This window comes from Sminthopsis crassicaudata, chromosome 4 (genome assembly GCF_048593235.1).
Source record: "Sminthopsis crassicaudata isolate SCR6 chromosome 4, ASM4859323v1, whole genome shotgun sequence".
Lineage (NCBI taxonomy): Eukaryota > Metazoa > Chordata > Mammalia > Dasyuromorphia > Dasyuridae > Sminthopsis > Sminthopsis crassicaudata.
In genome coordinates, this window is record NC_133620.1 from 441992560 (window position 1) to 442012107 (window position 19548).

Below are 19548 nucleotides of genomic sequence, written 5' to 3' on the forward strand. Positions count from 1 at the left end.
ATGTGCAGTCCTGGGTGGGGGCCGGGAGGCTGCGGCGGGGTCAGACGGAGCACGTGTCTGTCACGTGTTCATTTGCATGTGCGTTTAAAGGTCGAGGGGGCTTCAGGGCGCCCTCCGTAGCTGCCAGGTGGGCAGCTTAGTCAGACTCGGCCCCCCAAAACTGCCCATCGGAGGCCTGAGAAATTCAGACTCAGGCTGCATCCCGAGCCGTCCAGGTAGGCGGAACCTTTGGCTGTGGGTCCCCCGTTGCCTGGGGCATGTTTTTCAAGCGTTCCCAGAACGGTTGAGTGACAGGCTCTTTAGCCAATGGGCGAAGGCGCTCTAGGACCGGAAGCCGAGTGAGGACGAAGGGGACCGGTAAGAGCTGTTTCCGGGACAGGAGCTGTGGCAGTCTTTGCTTGGGGGTCGTCACTATGCGTGGGCTGTGGCGGAGCCTCTGGGTCCGGAGAGCTGCGGGCTGCGGCTTACATACGGTGCGTGCAGAGCCCTACATGGATCCTGCCCCCGAAACCGCCCCTCCCCCCGACTGTGCGCCTTCCTAGCCAGTGTCCGGCCCATCCCCCAGCGTCTTGTCTCCTCTCTCCCACCAGGCCCCCGCCACGACCCTTCCCCACTGGCTTGCCGAGAGGCTGGGCCTTTTTGAGAAGCTCTGGGCAGCGCAGGCCGAGCGCGCGGCGGACAAGGCCCGGAGGGAACGGCGGCCAATCTGTGTCCTGGTTCCCGGAGGCCGGAGGCTGGAAGGCGAAGCCTGGAGCACCACCCCCTACCTGGTAGCGCGGCAAATCAGGTAGGTGGAGGAGCCCCGGAGCGGGCTTCAGCCCTGAGGGGACTCCCAGAGGAGGAGCTTGGGTCCCTGACACCGGGGCGCCCTTCGAGATCCCCATTTCATAGGTGAGTAAACTGAGGCAGGCAGAAGCAAAGGGTCGCACCAGGGTCACTCGACTGACCAAATTCAAGCGCAGCTCCCCCGGACTCCTGGCCCAGTGTGGGGTCCCTCGCCAGCCTCACTCCCGCTCTCTGGGGGTGAAAGGACAAGTGGGTGTCCCTGCGGCCCACTTGTGGGGAGAGGGCCTGACCCCCGCCTTTCCCCGTCTCAGTTGTAGCCTGGCAGACGGTGCAGTAGCGGCCAGAGTCAATGGCGTCCTCTACGATATGGACCGGCCCTTGGAGGGCGACGCTGACCTGGACTTCCTGACCTTCGATTCCCCCGAAGGAAAAGCGGTGAGTGACACCTCCCCCAAGTTGGGCTGGAAAACCCTTCTCTCCAGGTTCTCTAGTCCAATCTCTCCCACCCTTACTTCCCGCCCTTCTTCTGACTGTGGGCCGCCCCACTGACCCACCCTCCTCTTGGGCCAAGCTGAGCTTTGTCTGTCACGCAATTTACAATCAGAGCCTTTGCAGGGAGATCATTAGGGTAACTGACGAGTCTGTAGCATTCACGATTTACATGTTCCTGCTCACAGAACCTTCTGGAGGCCAGTGCTTTTCCCATTTCCTTTAGCATTGATTGTTGACCCATTTATGTTGGGCATTGAACAGAGCAGGACTTCTTAAACTTTGTCCCCTTAGACCCCTTTTTGCCTGAGAAATTATATATAAATATATGCACCTAAAATGGGTAAACAAATCAAACATTTACTGATAACGAATCAATTTCATGATTCCCACATTCAGTTACTGAGCCCCATAGGGGGTGACAAGCCATAATTCAAGAAGCTTTGGAACAGAGGAAGTTACATAGACTTTGTAAGTTCTTTTGGTTTGATTTCTGCAGTTGTCACGTTAAGTGCAGTTAGTATTACAATGTCCCTTTTACAAATGGGAAAACTAAGACTCAGACTGCTCAAGTGTCTTCTACTAAGTGTTTTTCCCAGCCTCCCTCCGTCCCCCCAGCATACGGTGTGGAGGTACTGGTAGGAAGGACAGATGGGTAACACACAACACTGAAAGACATTAAACCAAACTACTTCGAGAATTATCTGAGGGTCATCCTCAAAAGCGGACTGACCTTCTCCGGCAGCCATCTCAGATCTGGGGAAGAGCTTAGAGCTTATGCTTATAGGCCTCTCCTTTTACAGATAAGGAAACTGAGACTCAGCTCAAGGTCACACACGTAGCAAGAAGTCCAGGAGCTGCATTCACTCCATCCCACAGCCAGACTGCCTTCCCCTTCCCCTTCCCCTTTCCAGGTTTGCTCAGCTAATGCAGGTCGACTTTAATCTAATTCACATACCTCCTGTCACTAAACCGTTTGGGGGAGGAACATGAGAAGACCAAGAGAATTCTGTATATTTGGTGCTGAAAAAAGGAAGTTAATAGACTAAGATAAAGCCCTTCATTAAGTACAAGAACCAAGCTTAACACAGGGTCACAAAAAAGCCAAGTGGAATTAATGTTACATGTAGAAGGGAACAAAGAAGGAAACCTCTCCTTTCCTTGTAACCTTTTTTCATTTATCCATGGCTAATGCAGGAAATAGGGTGGGTAGTAAAAATAGAACAAGACAGAGAGGAAATATGTGTTCTGATCCACACTTCTACTACTAGCTCTTGGACTTTGGGTATTCTCTGGATCACTTTGCTGGACTTCATTATCCTCACCTATAAAATTAAAGGCTTGAACTAGAAAATTTCTGAAGTCCCTTCCAGCCCTAATGTTTTTTATTTCTGCCTTAATTTCCTTCCACCTTCCTGCAGTCCTCCTGCCAAGTTACCCGAGATTTACAAGGTAAAGAGCTAATTAAATACAGAATATTAAATGTCAGGAGGGAAAGATACTGATTACTCCTTTCTTTTGATTCCAGTTGTTCTGGCATTCCAGTGCCCATGTTCTGGGGGCAGCTGCTGAACATCTTCTGGGTGCCCTCCTCTGCCGTGGCCCCAGCACCTCTTGTGGATTCTACCATGACATAGCTCTCAGAGGGAATCAGTGAGTGGAGAAGGAAATTTTTTTTTCCCCAGTAAGCACTTTTTGGAGATAGAGTAGTGTTCATTTTGGAGAATGCAACATGACTAGGTTAAGATTCCTTAGAATAGTCCTGTGTTCCTCTGCACTCTGTACTTTTCCTCCCAGGTTTTCTGTTTATCATTGAGTGGGATTTCAGTGAAAAATGTGTTTTATTTGCCAGGCATAGAATGAGAGAAAGGAATGGTATTCTTTATCCTAGTCCCCAGCTCTCAGGTTTCCCTCACTTCTTACAATTCCTGATCCTCCTTTCATATTTTCTGATCTAAAGTTACTTTAGGCTTCCCCTGCTTAACCTCTCCTGATCATTCTCCTCAGTGCTAATTTTCCTTAACTACTCAACTAGACTGTCTGTACTATGACTTTCTCTCAGTTTCTTACGCTCTCTCCCACAGAAACTTCTGTATTTGTCCCTCTGTCTTCTCTGAATGGGTCTTGCCTCCCTCAGTGGTTCTAAGAGATTTCGATATTTGTCTTTCCTCTGCCCAATGCAGGTTGAAGGTCCATCTCATGTAATCTAACCAATTATTCTTCTAGGACAGTTCGGGGCTCAGAGTTACCCATCCTAGAACAGACATGTCAGAGGATCGTGGCTGCTGCTCACCCTTTCCGACGGCTGGAGGCCTCTCGGGAGCAGCTTGGTCAGCTCTTTAAGGTCAGAAGGGGTCAGGGACAGTGGCACTTCCCTTATCAGTGGGAACCAAGGAAAATCCTTCCTCTCAATAACATATCACCTTTGGCTTCCTCTCACCCAGGATAACCCTTTTAAACTTCAACTGATTGAAGACAAAGTAAAGGAACCAACTGCTACAGTCTATGGGTAAGAAGGAACACAAGTGGTGGTGACCGGGGGTAGTGAAAAATTCATTCTGTCGTAATCAAAGATATAGCAGTAGGTCCAGGGGCTGGTTTTGTCTGCCATATCTTCCTTCAACCACCAGGCATCCTTTCCTCAGTGCCTACAAGTTGTGAAAAGGAGAAAAATAGAGGCTCAATACTGTGGGATGCTGATCCTTTTACCCCCTTCCTTCTCCCAGATGTGGCACATCAGTTGACCTTTGCAAGGGCCCCCACCTCCGACATACAGGACAGATTGGTGTGCTAAAGCTCCTTACGGTCAGTGAAAGGAGGAGGGAAAGACGGGGAGGGGAGGAGGGAAGCAGTGAGCTGTTATCCTAGGGACACAGGAATGTGCTTATTACATCAAAATTAAGAGTTTGTAGGTGTCACTTAAAATGAACCGGGAAAATGCACTATATATAGTAGATTAAAACCTTCATTAAAATCAGATAAACTTCAAGATATACTTTTATTGATGTCCCTTGGATTTTTTTATCATATACATATATACTTTCAATGCCATGCCCTTCTAGAGAACTGAACCATTCCTTTTTAAAAAAATTTTTTTTTTAATATTTTAATAGTTTTTATTTACCAGATATATGCATGGATAATTTTACAACATTGACAATTGCCAAACCTTTTGTTCTAATTTTTCCCCTCCTCCCCCGCCCCAAGATGGCAGGTTGACTAATACATGTTAAATATGTTAGAGTATAAATTAAATACAATATATGTATACATGTCCAGACAGTTGTTTTGCTGTACAAAAAGAATCAGACTTTGAAATAGTGTACAATTAGCCTGTGAAGGAAATAAAAATAGAGGGATTGGAAATTCTATGTAGTGTGAACCATTCCTTTTTGTAATAGGGAGAGGGGAGAAGATAGAGATTGTCCTTGTGATTTCAATGTTAGATGGACCTTCCACATGAGGAAGCCCCACCAGGGTCAGCCTTGAGACCTAGAGTTCAAGAGAGAGGCCTTGGGAGCTTAAGGGGCTTACCCTGGACTGCTAGATACGCAGTATGTGTCAAGGGCAGGGCCTGAACCCAGGCTTTCTTGGCCCTTTCTCTATACACTACAACGCACTTCCTCTAATAATAAAGAATTTTTAAAGAAAAAATGTTCTTCAGTGTTAACCACGATATCATACAGTCTGAAATTGTGGTCATTGTTCCACACCCTTAATCCTCTACCTCTGCAAGGAATGGGGGTGGAAAGAGACACAAAGTGTCTTCTCGTGCATTATAAACATTTTTCATTACTTTGTTGCTGGAATTGTTTTAGAAAGTAACCTGGCACTTCATAGTAAAAGTTACAAAATAATTATACTTTTGATTGAATAATAATTCCATTACTGGCTACATGCCCTGAGGTTGTTGGGGTCTTTTCTAAGGCTGTTCAGATTTTCATGGCTTCACTATTTCCTATTGCAAAAAAAAAATGGAAGCAACTTGAATGTTGATTAATGGGAGAGGCATAAATAAATTGTGGTATATTGATGTATTGGAGTTCTGTAATGCAACTAATATCAGCATTTATGAAGAATTAAGAGAAATAGGGGCAGTCCATGAAATGTAGTTTGAAAGGGAGAAAAAACAGAATAGAGTTCACAATATGACCAAATAAGAAAAGTAAATAGATAATCCAGTGGAGACTTGAAAGAAAAACAAAAGTTGTGACATTGTATGTTGACATTTATGCAAATATTTCAAAACAGAAAAAGAAATGAGAACATGCCATGGCACTATATGTGATGAACAGATAAAATATAAATGAACTTCAGAAGCTGAAGGGGGACTTCTAGAAAAACTTCTCTGAACTAGGGACAGAATAAGGGAGCAGGACAGGATGGGTTAGGCACAACTGGCAAAAAAGAAGGGGAAAGGGCTTCTTGCTTTAAAGGCTTGCTCTATAGGAAGGCTCAGTAGATTGTTGACAAAGCGAAACCCAAAGCTTTAAGTCTACCCTGCTAGAACAGCCCAGATAGAGAGCAGACCCAGGACTGAGAGCCAGAAAATTCTGGATTCTGGGCCTGACTAGCCCACTCTGACCCCTGGGACAGTTCCCTTTACTCTTATGCTTCTCTTTCCTGCTGTCTGTCACCACTTCTTAGGGAGACTGTAGCTAGGGTGAAATAAATGACCTATATATATTATATACAAATTATGTATATTTGTACCATATATATGTTGTTTGTCCTTCATTCCCGAAGAGGAGCATGTCCTCAGGGCGGTGACAGTGTGACAAACGAGTTTGATTTAGGTGAGGGAGAGTAGGCAAGGTCACCAGCCTCACTTTCCCCTCAGAACTATTGGGGTCCAGTAGCCAGCTATAGGTCAGGACAAGTGAAGAGTGCCCAGATGCTGTTATGTGTAGATATATGGAAAAATGCTTTGAATAGTTGAAAATAGAAGACATTCACCAGCATTAGCATTAAAAGCCCAGTCATGATATTGGATTCAAGACAATGGAGCGTGTTGTAACTTGAAAGCTTGTAACTATTAAATGGAGGAAAGGTTCCGCTGCTGGACTAGAGCTCATGATCTGAGCAGGTCCAATGGTGGAGGACATGGAGGATTGATGAAAGGGATGAGGAGAGATCCCCTAGGAGATCATCCTAATGTTGGAAGGGGAAGGCTTGGTCTGTGTCAGTGACAGTGAATACAGAACAGGAAGTCTAATTCAGATCAAAATTTGGATGGTACAAGAAAGGAATGAATTAAACATGAATGAAAAGGATCTGATCACTGGGAGCCAGCAGGGTGGAAGCATCCCACTGCTGGTGGTGATGAGGAAAGGTGGAGTTAGGGCAAAACAGGCTTTGATGGACAATTGAAGGCAACTCCATTGACTTTTCATGTCACCAACAGGGGACAGGATGGAAGGCTGCTCTCGGGCCCTTTCCACCTTCCCTTTCCTTTTTCTCCCTTAGAACTCATCCTCATCATGGGTGGGGTCTTCAGGGGCTGAGGAGCCACTGCAGAGAGTATACGGCATTTCCTTCCCCTCCATTGAGGGGCTGAGAGCCTGGGAGAAGCAGAGGGAGGAAGCAACAGCGAGGGACCACAGACGCATCGGGAAAGTACGGCAGGGTTGGTTACCAGGGAGGAGGCGTGAAGGGGGGCTTGGGAAACTCTGGCTCGGACCAGGGAGGGACTAGGAAGCTGTGAGGAGCTGAGATCCCTGGCCCCCACTGACCTATTTTGTGGATCTCCAGGACCAGGAGCTTTTCTTTTTCCATGAGCTGAGCCCTGGAAGCTGTTTTTTTCTGCCACGAGGGACAAGAGTCTATAACACGCTGATGACTTTCATCAGGGTAAGAGGGACCAGAATCTTGAGGGGAATAGACCAAGGGAAAGAGGGGATCGCTAAGGAGGGAACTAGGTCCCCCTTGAGAGAGCTGGAACAGAATAGGGACAGGGCGTCAATGTATATGTCAGGGATGAAGGGGTAGAGAGCATGGGGGAGGGGACATGGGTGTGCTGGGGTCTGGTAGATCAGGTGGGGGGGGGAACTGGCAGCTCTCCACTTCTTCTGAACTCTGTCATCTCCATCAGGAGGAGTATGCCCGGCGAGGGTTCTCCGAGGTGAGGACCCCAACCCTCTTCTCTACGAGACTCTGGGAGCAGTCAGGACACTGGGAGCATTACAGTGAAGACATGTTCGTTCTTCGGCCTCCAGAGGCTGACGGACCCGCTGATTGCCAAAGTGACTGTTCCACCAACCAGTCTAGGGGCCTTTTGGCCCTCAAGCCCATGAACTGCCCTGCCCACTGGTGAGCCAAGAGGGCCATGATTGGTGGGTGGGAGGGGCCTGGGTTCTGGTCTCCCCTCTGCCATCCCTAGCTGCACAGCCTGGGAAAACGAAGTCAGACTAGACATTCCCCAAAGGCACTTCTGGCCCTTCCTTTGGGCGACCGGAATTTGTGTCCTGAGTTCCTTCTCTGCCCCAGTGGTCACTTAGGACACCAGATTCTTCTACCCCGCCTAGCTGGGTAGTGAGATAGCACACATGACATGACATGAGAGTTACAGAGCCACCGGAGTGATGCAGAGATGCTGGCGGCCCCTGGAGTGGAGCAGGCCCTAAGCCAGGACATGTGGAGGGTAGAGAGGCGGCAGGGAAGAGGCCAGATCCCCTCAGAGCACTCAGAGTCACTCATCTCTCCTCCCCATCTCCAGCCTGATCTTTGCCCACCGACCCCGGTCCTGGCGAGAGCTGCCCCTGCGGCTGGCAGATTTTGGGGCCCTGCACCGAACCGAGGCCTCTGGGAGTCTGGGGGGCCTGACTCGGCTTCGGAGGTTCCAGCAGGATGACGCTCACATCTTTTGTGCTCCAGATCAGGTTATCTTTGCGCCTTCCTGGATGCTCTCCCAGCTCTTTCTCACACTCACGCATCCCTTTGTTGTAGGGACCTACAGACGAATCTGTCTCTTCTCTATGGCCCTAATGGCCATCCTCTCTCCCTCTTGCTTCCTTTCAATTTCTCCTGCTGTCCCTTCTCCTCCTCAGAGTAGCCCCCTGGACACAAACAGCTCCCCAGGCCCTCCACCAAACTTGCACTTGTCCTTGTATCTGTCCCCCAGCTGGAAACTGAGATCCGAGGATGCCTCGATTTCCTTCACTCAGTCTACACAGTCCTTGGCTTCTCCTTTCATCTGGGGCTCTCGACCAGGCCGTCATCTTTCCTGGGGGAGGCTCACCTTTGGGACCAGGCTGAGCAGGTCAGGAGGAGAGGAAGGAGGGAAAAGAGCCTCCATGGGGCTGGCGGGGGAAATTGGTGGTCCTGGCCCCTTCATCCACCATTGTTCTGGGAGGGGGAAAATGGGTGAGCTGGGAATTCCCCTAGAATTCCAGAGTGACTTTATTCTGCCACTTTCCAGATCCTTCAAAAAGCCCTGAATGAATTTGGGGAGCCCTGGAAGTTGAATCCTGGAGACGGTGCCTTTTATGGACCCAAGGTGAACAGCATACCTGGATGGATGGAGGGATGGGGGGGGGGGGGGCTTGGGACAGGCAGGAGCACAGTCCAGTGGGCAGACACTCTGGAGTCAGGACCTCCCCTCAGAAAGGCTCATATCACCTCCCTCTTTAGTCTTCTCTCTAGGTGGCCCCTGAGAGGCCCCTTCCCTGTCGAGGTCCATGATCTAAGGCTTAGGGTCAGGGTCATGGAGGACCCCACTCCTAACTCACACCTCCTCCCCCCCATATCTGCTGTCTTCCTCCAGATTGATGTTCATATCGAGGATGCCTTGGGCAGACCCCACCAGTGCGGGACCATCCAGCTTGACTTCCAGCTGCCCTTGAGATTTGACCTTCAGTACATGGGGTAGGGAGGCTTCCCCAGGCACCAGGCCCATGGGATATAGCCTCTGTCTCCTTTCCCCCTTTTCCTTTTTTGCTAGAAATCAACACCGTGTTTAAGAAATGGTTCAGATTGACATATGCTCATGAAGCACCCACAGGCCCTGCCCCTCCTCCCTCCACCTTGACCCCATAGGGAGCTTTCTCTGGTGTTTAGGGGCCTGGGAAATGGGAAGGGGCAAGCATTGCTGGCTCTGACCCTCTCCTTCCCTTCACCGAAGGCAGGCGGGGGTCCTGGAGCGCCCGGTCCTCATTCACCGAGCAGTGCTGGGCTCAGTGGAAAGAATGTTGGGAGTGCTGGCTGAGAACTATGGAGGCAAATGGTAAGGCCGCTGTTCCTGACTTGTGACCTCAAATCACCTCCCCCCCCACCAATAGAAGGCCTGTGATGTGGTGGATAGGGACACTGAAGTTCACTTTGTGACCACAAGATCCTAGGCCAGTTATTTCATATTTATCTCATGGGGTGAGGTGGGGGTGGGGGGCTTCTAGCTCTAAATCTGCGATCCTTTGAAACTCTTAGATCCTGAAGCCCCCCTGATCTCTACTCACTCCTCAGCTCGTCTTCCATCAGGCTTTATTGTCCCCACTCCATTTTCTGTTTCTCTTCTCTCCCTCAGGCCCCTGTGGCTCTCTCCACTCCAGGCCATGGTCATTCCTGTAGGAGCTGAGCAAGAGGATTATGCACGGGAGGTGAGAGGGGGTCCAGGGGAAATCAGGGCTGGGACGTGGAAGAGTCCGAGCTGGGAGCCAGCACCTACTCCATGCCGGGCAGAGCTACAGAGACAGCCATGAAAGGATCCCTCAGTACACTTAAAGGAAATCTGAAAAGGGAAAGAGCATTACCCCAAAGAATAGAGAAGAGACCCCGAACCTGGGCCCTGGGGGAAACTGTGAAGGCCCAGAGATGGGAGCTGGAAGCTGTGCTGAGGCTGTGGCTCTTCATCCAGTCAGAGTTGGGGAGAGGAATGGTTCTGGAGCCACTTGGCTTTCTGGCCCTGCTGGTTTCTAAGGTCCCTTGGTCACTTCCTCATCTTCCCCCAGGTGCAGGAAGCCCTGCTTGCTGCAGGTCTGGTGGGCGACTTGGATAAGGATCCCAGCCTGACCCTTGGCCGGAGAGTGCGGCGGGCCCAGCTCTCCCAGTATAATTTCCAGTTGGGTGAGTGGTTCCAGAGCAGGGAGCAGAGCTGGCACCTGGAACCCTGGGGGTCTTCTTCCCCCCCTCCTCTCCCCCCCCCCCCCCCCCCCCCCCCCGTCTCCTCATCTGGGCCTAAAGGAGGAAGAGACCATGCCAGGCTTCCCTGCCCCCACCTTGCCTGGTTTCCTTCTACCTCTGGGAAAGGAGGAGGGAAGGTGAATGAGCCCCAGAGTAGTCACTGTCTCTGCTCGTATGTCCTGGACTGTGCCAGCCTGGGGAAATGGTACATTCTGGGGCATAGGGGGTACGGTGTGACTCAGTGAACCTGGACCTGAATCCAACCTTGGAGGCCTGAGGGTTGAGGGGGCCTGGGCAGGTCCCAGGGTTGTAAAGGGGGGTGGAGATGAGACCCCCATGTCTGCTATACCAGTGTAGGGCTTTTGTGCGTGCCTCGGTTTCCCCATCTTCCCAGGACTGGAGCCTCTCCTTTAGAAGCAGAAAACCCATTCCTCGTGCCCCAAGGCCTGGGTGCCCAGATCTCTGGGTGCCCGGGGTAGGGGTGGGGGGCAGATCACCTGCCACTTTCCCTTTCTGCCTTTCGGCATCCGGATCTGTGTCTGGTGCAGCACAGGACATTCTCGCACCTCTCCTTGTCAGTCTTTGGCAGTCCTGGATTTCTGACTGGCAGTGATAGCGGGGCCAGGAAATCAGGCCGGAAAGGGAAGGAGCTGTTACTTCTTATCTCCGTCTCCCTCGCTGAGGGCTCAGAGCTGGGGCTCAGCTAAATATAGCTCACTTCTTCCTCTGCACCAGCACTTTCACAGAGCCGCACTCTCCTAGAACCCCGTGCATCTGAGCCTGAGCCCCCTGCCCGGCATCTGACTCGCTTTTTCCTTCCCCAATAGTGGTGGGTCCCAGAGAGCAGAGTCAAAGGACAGTGAGCATTCGTGCGAGAGATGGGCGCCAGCTCGGAGAGCGGGGTGTTGCAGAGGCGGTGGGCCGGCTTCGGGAGCTGCAGGCCGCCAGGGTCCGCAACGCCGAAGAAATATTTTGAGCTACGCCATGAGCATGAGTAGAGAGGCTCTGGACTTTGGGCTGCCGCCCTCCCCAGGAATGGTGGGAGAAAGAATGGGATGGAGATGTCGCTCCCAGTGGAAAAAATGGGGGACTTTTCGTTGGAACTCTATTGGAGTTGTGGGAAGAGGGATATCCCTTCTCTCTCCTGAAAACACTGACCCTGTGGACTGGTGAGGGGAAAGTGTGGACGAGAATAAGGAGAATAAAAACTTGAACTTAACATTGTCTGTTGTGATTCCATTCAGCATTTGGGTAAAAGAAATGGGCAAAAGCTACTCCCTCTGGTCCTGAGAGGGGAGCTTCCTGCTTCCCTGGAAGGAAGGCAGCGTGTCAGGGGGGCCGCTCCCAACTTAGCTCCCAGGCTCCTAGAGCTCCTCTAGGGAGCAGACTCCCAGAACCCCCTCGCCAGGGGTAAGCGATAGAGGGACTGAGGTACAAGGAGATGGGAGCTCCAAATTCCCTCCCCAGTTAGCGTCCTCCAGCACTCAGCGGGGGGGCTCTGCCCCAGACTCCCAGCTTCCCGGCGGGTGGGTAGGAGGAGGGGAGAAGGGGGATCCCAGCCAGCTGACTCCAGGGGGCCCCGGCTTCTGCTCCTTGGAAGTCACCTGGTCTGAGCAGGCATCTGGTTGACCTCTCCGGCTGGAGGTGGAGGAGGGTGGAAGTTGCCAGGGATTAGAGTGAGTCACATCAGGAAGCTCCGGGGGAGGGCGGGAGCTCCCAAGCCTGGCCCATAAAGGGAGGAGGAACCGCACTGAAATCACAACAGCAAAAGCTGCCACCCAGACAGAGGCCTTGTTCCCCAGAAGCTCCCGGAGCAGCCAGGACACCTGTCCGAGAGAACCCGGGCGCGATGCCCAGCCCCTGCCCCGGCATGGGGTCCCCACGCACAGCAGCCTTGGTCTTCGTGATTTGGGCTCTGGGGGCCTTGGCCTCTCAGGGAGGTGAGTCCGGGCTGGGAAGGGGAGAACCCAGGAGGAGTCAAGGGGCCCACCCCCCTCCCCTGGTGCGGTGCTTGTACGCACAGTACAAGCTTAACAGGTAGGGGGAACTGACTCACTGCCGGGGAAATACCCTGGACTTCCCATACTGAACTCTAGGAACAGAGCCTCAGTTGGCTAGTTTGTAAAATGGGAATATCCACATGTTTATGTGGTAAATCTTGGAAGTTTTGAGGAGAGTGTTCTGTAAACCAGGAAAGCTGGGTTACAGACTCGCAGTTCTGCGCTTCTGCACTAACCGGCTAGCTGGCGATGGATGGACGGCTCGAGGAGGCTCCCTCCTGTCCCATCTGCCTTTGGGCCAGTGTCCTTTCCTCTCCAGAGAAAGGAGGCTGGAGACCGGAGGAAATGGTGTCCCTGAGGCGGGCGGGGGAGGCCCAGAGCAGGGCCCAGCATCCTGCTTTCTGGGGAGCCGAGCAGGGCTGACCCCAGCAGCCAGGGAGGCTCAGGCTCCTTCCTTCCCTGCCAGCAGAGGCGGGCGCTCACAGGAGTTAGGGCTCCTTACAGCCAAAGCCAGTGAACCTGGATTCGAGTCCCACGTCCCAGCATCAATCTCTGGGTCTCTGTAAAGTTAGACTAGATATTGGTAATAACAGTTCACCCAGAGGGGACTGGAGATTTCCAAAGTGCTTAACATTCTCTTGTCCGAGATGGATGATCTCCCATACGGGCTCTTCCTAGGTAACCCCCTCAAAGCCTTCTGCAGGTCTCTGTCTCCCGTCCTTCCTTAGCTCATTATCTCTTCCTCCAGGCGCCTTCTGCTTTCCCTCATTTCCTGAACAAGGGAAGAAAAGGAGGGGGGGGCTAATCCAAGGCACGGGAGGGGTTACTGAGAAGAGTAGGTGGGGCTGCGGGAACCCTGGAAAGAACCTTGGAAGGCACTGAGGAATTGGGGAAGGATTTGCGGGAGGGGGGCCCCACTGCTCCCAGGGAGATGGGATAGGATGTAGCCAGAGCATCTATCATTGAAAAAATGAGACCCTCCTGCGGGCACGGCAGGGAGCAGCAGGATTGATTGCCTCCCAAAGCCCAATGGGCCTGAGAGGAAGACCGTGGCAAGGATCCAGGACCATCCACCACCAAAAGCCTCGTGACTCAGCAACCCCTCCCCGACCTCTTGGCCACATTCCCTTCGGGCCAGGCTGGGGTGAGGCTTGGAGCCAGGACGGAGGGGTCACTCACTGCCCCCTGTCAGATAACCCTTGGGTCAAACATGCAAGAGGAAGGAGTCAAGCTATAGGACAAGGGGGACGTGGAGGAAGTCCCTTTGTCAGTTTCAGGGTTTGTCCAGCTTTCCATAAACTCAATCTGAATTTTTTTTTTTTTTTAATATCTGCATGTCCAATACATGCAGGGCTGGGGCCTGAGCCTTTGGGATACAAAGCAGAATGAGAAGCGGTCCCTTCTCCTTATAAGCCACAGGAGAGTAAAATTGTGAGTTGGGTTAACTTAAATCCTGCTCCCAGCTCTCCCCTTCCCAGCCTCCCTATCACTTCAACTCAGGTTGAGGCAAGGCAGGGAGGTAAGGGCCCTTCCCTCTTCCCCAAACACTCTTCTCATGATTGGAAGCGGGGCGCACTCACTGGCAAAGATCTGGGGAAGACCCGCAGAGCCTCCTGACCCCTGTTCCACCTGTGGTTTCCCCTCAGGACCCAAGCCTTCCCAACAGAGAGAGGTGATTCCACAGCTTTCCATTTTTAGCCAAGAAGAAGGTGAGAAGGGTTTGGGAGTATAAGGGGAGGTTGGGGGTGGGTGGTTGAGGTTTGTGGAAATCACAGCTAACTGAACCATTTCCTCCTAGTTGGCTATGCAGCTCCCCCTGCCCCTCCCAGGTCCCAAAGCCCCAAGCTTAACGACCCCATCACATCCCAGCATATCTTTCAGGGACAGGAACCAGGTCAGTCCCAAGTTCCCTTTCAGCCAAATCCTCTTCTCCTTCTAGGTCTGTTTCTATCTTCCCTTCTTCAAGAGTGGGGGTGGGGGCTGGGTAGCAGGACTGATTCCTAAAACCAGGAAGGGAAAGCCTTCCCCTACCCCCTGACTTTCTGCTCTACCCACAGTGGATTACCTGTTTGAAGACTTTCCTGTGCAGCAGGCACAAAGCCCTCAGAGAATCCTTTTGGAGACCGAAAGTGAGTGACAACCCCCCCCCCCAGCCCATCCCTCTTCCTGCCTCCCAAGATGACAGGATCTCCAATTCTCTTCAAGCACAAAGTTCTAGAATTTCAGTCTCAGAGGTCCCCTAGCAATCTACCGCCTAACCCTCCAAAAGTGGGCAAACAATTTCCACCCGAAGACCTCCATGAGGATGAATTCACTCCAGCAACCTAAATTATTTAGAGCCTAAACAACTCTCATTGTTAAAAGTTTTTCCTCATTTTGAGTTGAAATTATCTCTGTGCAATCCATTAATTCTAGTTCAGCCCCTCTGAGGTCAAGCAAATCAACTCTTGGTCCCCTTCCAGAGGCCAGACGCCATATCCCAGCTCCATTCATCATCATCTTGTATTGCCCGGCCCTGTCTGACCCTTTGGAAGATTCCCTCCCCACCTCCCCCATAAGTCTAGCCCCAGTCTTGTATCATCCAGTTTGCTCTTTGTAGTGGTGGACACTTTCCCCATAAGCCCCCTTCTCCTGTCTGAGCCTAGGGCCCTGCCTAGTGAAAAGAAAAGACATTTTATCTTCTTCCTCTCCTAGTAGAATCTACTCCTAATAAAGCCATACCTCTTCAAGAGGAAGTGCAGCCCCTTCCGTTCCCCATCGAGCAGAAAGAAGGTAACCCCTTTTCATTCTGTCTACCCACCTGCCTCTACCTCCTCCTCAGCGAACCTTCCTGATCTCAGGCCTGGGAGTGGCAGTGGGAATAAAATTCTCCTCTGGAGATGATTCACACTCACTCTATTTTCTCCCCACCACAGTAGAGTCTCCTTTCCACCCCCCAAAGGATGATGGGTTTTCCCAACAAGAGCAGAAAGAAAGTAAGTGATTCCATTTTTAACCTAGAAGGAATCAGAGATCATCTGGTCCACCCTCATCATTTCAATGAGGAAGGAGCCTGAGACCGGAAATGTCAAGTACTATGTATGCTTAGTGACCCAACTGGTCGGTGGTGGAACTAGGACTAGAACCAGATCCCCGCCTGTGCTCCATGTCACAAAGCTAACCTAGCAATGCCCTTTCCTGTCTAGTCTCCTGTTTCAGTCCAAGGAAGCTGGGAAAAAGAGAAGTGATGGTCCCTGGGGCTTTAGGAGTCTGGGGTCCCCATTTCTGATCCCTTTCCCCTCTCTCTCTCAGTCGATTCCTCTCAGCATGAAGAGCATCCCAATGGGCAGGGGAGAGGTAAGACCTTCAGTCCCTACCTCCATTAAATGGACCGTCTCCCTGAGCTACCAACTTCTCCCCTTTCTTCCTCCTTACCCCTCCTCCTCCACACAGAGCCTTGTTCCTCCTTCTCCCATTCCCTGTCTGACTCTGTTTTTCCTTGATCCAGAAATGGAACATCCTAGCCCAGAGTCCTCATCTTACAATCAGCCTCGTCACTGCCCTCAAGACCCCCGTTTCGGGGGCTGGGGTCACCGACTGGATGGCTTCCCCCCTGGGCGCCCTAACCCAGACAACATCAACCAGATCTGCCTCCCTGACCGCAAGCATGTGGTATATGGCCCTTGGAACCTGCCTCAGACCGGTCACTCCCACCTCAGCCGCCAGGGGAACGCCCTCAACTTTCTGGAGACGGGGTACACCCGTTGCTGCCACCTCAAAACGGACCGACTGGATTGTGCGATGTCTGTGGTGAGTGTTGTGGGTAAGACTGCGCTCTCAGGGCCAGGCTGGGAGGGAAGCGAGGCTGCTGCAAGCTAAACATGGGCCCCCGGCAGGGAGCTTGAGATGGGAAGCCACGAACTCCTTGCTTCTCGATAACTGCTCCGGATCTCCCAAATAAGGGGATAAAGAGTAGGATCCCTTGACTTCCCGGATGTCCGTTTATGTCTGAATTACAAGGAGAAGGGGATGTGGGCGCCAGACTCCTGGAGTGACCGACTCTTTTTGCTCTAGTGGGCAGACGCCCTGTTTCGGTTCTGTGAGTCTGAGTTCTCAGTCAAGACCAGAGCCTACTCATGCTGCTGGCTTCGGGGAGAGGCCCGCCTCTCCTGCTTCCAAGAGAATGCCCCCCTGCCAGACTACAAGCTTCTCCAAGGGCCCTGCCCCAGTCACCCCCCCAGGCCTTCCTCCAGTCTGGAGTTGTCCTTCCCCCCGGGAGTCCCCACTCCGGGCAACATTAGGAACATCTGCCGTTTCCGTCGCTACCGATCTATTCCCCGAGGGCTTCAAATGCTGGAAGACCTTATGCCTCAGCTCCGGGCAGTGGCGCAGCTGGAGGGCAAATTCAAGCGCTGCTGCCACCAAGGAGACAACCACACCTGTGCCCGGCAGGCAGTAAGTGAAGGCCCCTCCAACCTCTGATCCCACCATCTGACTCCGACCTCTGACCTCTGATCCTGCCCATCAGTCCATCCATCTCCAGCCTGATCCCATCCCAGCAGTCTGCTTCCAACCTCTGATCCTGATCCGTCCACCTCTGACCTCTGATCCCGTCCATCAGTCCGTGTACCTCTGACCTCTGATCCCGTCCATCAGTCCGTCCAACTCCGACCTCTGATCCTGCCCATCCATTCGTCTGTCTCCAACCTGCATCCACCTCCAACATCTGGTCCCAAATCCTTCTGGCCCTCATCTACCCGTGATCCCAAGTTGTTCCACCAGTCTCTACCCTACCCTGTTCCTTTGTAGCCCCATTTTACCTCTTTCCAGAGTTATCTGAGAATAGCCCGTAAACTTTCCACCTTGCTCCTGTCTTCCCGCAGCCATCTAAGTGGTCCATCCCTTCTTCAGATACAACTCCCCTTCCTAAGCCCATAGCTTCCATGCCCTATGAGCTGAGAGTCTGAGGGACGGCTGTCCCTTCTCCTGCTGTCCCCATCCACCCTGACCTCTTCCTCCCTTCTCACCCAGTGGGAGGATGTTCTGGACCATTACTGTGATGAGGAACTGGCAATTAAGACCCACCATCACGTTTGTTGCCACCGCTCTCCCATCTCTGCCCGTGATGATTGCTTTGCTCGCCATGCTCCCTACCCCAACTACGACCGGGACATCTTGACCGTTGACCTCAGCCGGATTACTCCTGACACCATGAGCCAGCTCTGTGGACACCGAAAGGTCCTCACCAAGCAGTAAGTTTGCCCTCCCTTTCCGGGTATTCATGGAGAAATAGAAGCCGAGAATTGTTACTTAGGCACTAACTTCCCCCAACATTCCCTTGAAGAAGGCAAAGTAGGGATGTCCAGGGCTTGAGTCCACACTTGGCCCCTGGGAGGTAGGATTTGAGCTGAGAATTTAATAAGTTTCTCAAGACATCCCATTTTCTCCCCAATTCAGTAAGCAGATTCCTGGGCTCATCCGGAACATGACAGCCAGGTGCTGTGAACTGCCACCAGCGGACCAAGGGGCCTGTGCAGAGGAGGAGGTAAGTCTGGGCCTGGGAGAGTACAGGGGGGCACCGGGGAGGCCACACACATGGCTTGCCAACTCAGCCGGCTTGTCTTCGTACCTTGAATATACAAACTGAAGCAGGGAGGCCTTTTTAGGGAGAAAGGGAAGGAGGGGGAGAGGAAGAATGTATTTTCTTAGCTCTAGAAGTTCCAACTCCATTCTCCCTGCCCCCATTCTTCTCATGCCTCTTGTGGGCCTCAAGCTGGGCCCCATGCTCCTATCTCCAACTCCTTGGAACCCTTCTAGCATTTCCCGATTTGAACATCTGTCTGTCATCTGGACTCCAGCTTTGTAGTAAAAAGGCTTTGCTTCTTCTCACAAGAAGGAAGAGTTCCAGGGGAAAAGGAAAAGGGTCTGGGATTGAAAAGGACAACTGGGAGAAGATGGAGGGTAGAGTGGCAAAGATCTAGGGCTGGGGTGAAGGAACGAGGAGAAAAATAGAAATAATTCCAGTAAAATGGCATTTTCAACACTTTTCCATGGCAAAGTTTATCGTCTTTAACAAACCACTGGCACCAAGGTGTCTGCTTTTCAACAATTCGAACCCACACCTTTCTCTGCAACCCCCTCTCACAGAAATCGGCCTTCATCGAAGACCTTTGTGGCTCCCGACGAGACTCGTGGAGGGATTCTGATTACTGTTGTGAGGAGAAGCCTGGAGATGAACAAACCAATTGCTTCAATACCCACTATCTAAGGAATGTGGCTTTGGTGGCCGGGGTGGCCCAGAAACCCAAGGACCAGCCAGAGGCTGGGACAACTGAACTACCTCCTGCCAGCCCCACCCCAGAGCACAAAGGAGAATGAACCGCACCCGGCTAAAGTTTCTGGAGGACCCGATAGGGGAAAGAAACCCCTGCTCCTCTACAAACTGTCTTTCTAATAAATACACTGGTCTTGGATCTGGTAGCTCATGTTCATTTCTTTCCCATCCCCCATCACATTGCTCTCAGTACCTGTTTCATCCTGAGACAAGCTCTCAGGGATCCACTGTCCTCTTCCTGGACATAACTTTATGTATCATGGATTTCCTATAATCCCATTGTATCTGTATGCTGCATTTATCTTTTCTAAACATTTCAATGCTATTCTTCATTTATAGACATTGAGATTTAAAGCTAAAAGTGATTCTAGACACTTGGGCTGAGTTCCACCCTGAAGCTTTGAGAGAAGTCACTTATTAGGGAAGTGGACCAGCTTGCCTTGAAAGGGTTTGGGGAGGAAAGAAGGCTTTGTTAAGCACCTACTATGTGCTCAAGACAGCCAGGTGGCTCAGTGCATAGAGCTCCGAGCCTGCAGTTCAGATAAGCACTTAAATCTGTGACCACGGAGGAATCCCTTAATCCCATTTGACTCAGTTTTCTCATCTGTCAAACGAGCTGCAGAAGGAAATGACAAACCATCCCAATGCCTGTCGAAAGAACCCCAAATGGAGTCACAGAGTCAGACACACAACAAACGTGCAAATACAAAAGCATTTGCAAAACCGTCTCATCGAGCTCCACAACCCTGAGATTATTATCATTTTACAGCTGAAAACACTGAAAGAAGCTGCGATTTGCCCTCAGTCATATACTAGTGGGTGGTGAGGTCAGATTTGGGTTCCTCT

The 19548-nt window shown here is 51.7% G+C and overlaps 2 protein-coding genes across 25 annotated transcripts; both read left to right on the forward strand.

The window, feature by feature from the left end:
- The first annotated feature begins 316 nt into the window (after positions 1-316).
- Positions 317-11608, forward strand: TARS2 (threonyl-tRNA synthetase 2, mitochondrial). Of its 4 annotated transcripts, none has more exons than XM_074263388.1 (18): positions 317-473; positions 591-787; positions 1098-1221; positions 2804-2928; positions 3502-3619; positions 3720-3784; positions 4002-4080; positions 6742-6891; positions 7027-7125; positions 7367-7584; positions 7991-8153; positions 8396-8533; positions 8693-8770; positions 9038-9138; positions 9395-9496; positions 9794-9866; positions 10218-10332; positions 11217-11608. In XM_074263388.1, the coding sequence occupies exons 1-18, from the start codon at positions 414-416 to the stop codon at positions 11363-11365; spliced, it is 2154 nt and encodes a 717-aa protein (XP_074119489.1). In that variant the 5' UTR covers positions 317-413; the 3' UTR covers positions 11366-11608. The 4 variants fall into 4 exon arrangements, 2 of the variants coding, with proteins under 2 accessions (XP_074119489.1, XP_074119487.1); XR_012481424.1 differs by having other exon boundaries at positions 323-473; positions 9395-9558; positions 9697-9866; XR_012481423.1 differs by having other exon boundaries at positions 323-473; positions 9399-9496.
- A 437-nt stretch (positions 11609-12045) lies between these two features.
- On the forward strand, positions 12046-18841 carry ECM1 (extracellular matrix protein 1). 21 transcript variants are annotated; one of them, XM_074263389.1, is made up of 12 exons: positions 12046-12329; positions 14036-14098; positions 14188-14283; positions 14447-14518; positions 15084-15161; positions 15305-15364; positions 15681-15725; positions 15877-16178; positions 16443-16823; positions 17400-17620; positions 17826-17913; positions 18516-18841. In XM_074263389.1, exons 1-12 carry the CDS (start codon positions 12239-12241, stop codon positions 18744-18746), a joined length of 1728 nt encoding a protein of 575 aa, XP_074119490.1. In that variant the 5' UTR covers positions 12046-12238; the 3' UTR covers positions 18747-18841. The 21 variants fall into 21 exon arrangements, 19 of the variants coding, with proteins under 19 accessions (XP_074119490.1, XP_074119491.1, XP_074119507.1 ...); XR_012481425.1 differs by having other exon boundaries at positions 12047-12329; positions 15087-15161; positions 17400-17643; positions 17781-17913; XR_012481426.1 differs by having other exon boundaries at positions 12047-12329; positions 15087-15161; positions 17400-17643; positions 17792-17913.
- Positions 18842-19548: the final 707 nt, after the last annotated feature.

Bases quoted from the DNA above. Each gene is read 5' to 3' on its own strand.
- TARS2 (XM_074263388.1), top strand. From the start codon at position 414: ATGCGTGGGCTGTGGCGGAGCCTCTGGGTCCGGAGAGCTGCGGGCTGC. The intron at 3,785-4,001 runs GTAAGAAGGAAC...TCCTTCTCCCAG, and splicing joins CCAACTGCTACAGTCTATGG to ATGTGGCACATCAGTTGACC. The intron at 6,892-7,026 runs GTACGGCAGGGT...GTGGATCTCCAG, and splicing joins ACCACAGACGCATCGGGAAA to GACCAGGAGCTTTTCTTTTT.
- ECM1 (XM_074263389.1), top strand. From the start codon at position 12,239: ATGCCCAGCCCCTGCCCCGGCATGGGGTCCCCACGCACAGCAGCCTTG. The intron at 12,330-14,035 runs GTGAGTCCGGGC...GTTTCCCCTCAG, and splicing joins GGCCTTGGCCTCTCAGGGAG to GACCCAAGCCTTCCCAACAG. The intron at 17,621-17,825 runs GTAAGTTTGCCC...TCCCCAATTCAG, and splicing joins CGAAAGGTCCTCACCAAGCA to TAAGCAGATTCCTGGGCTCA.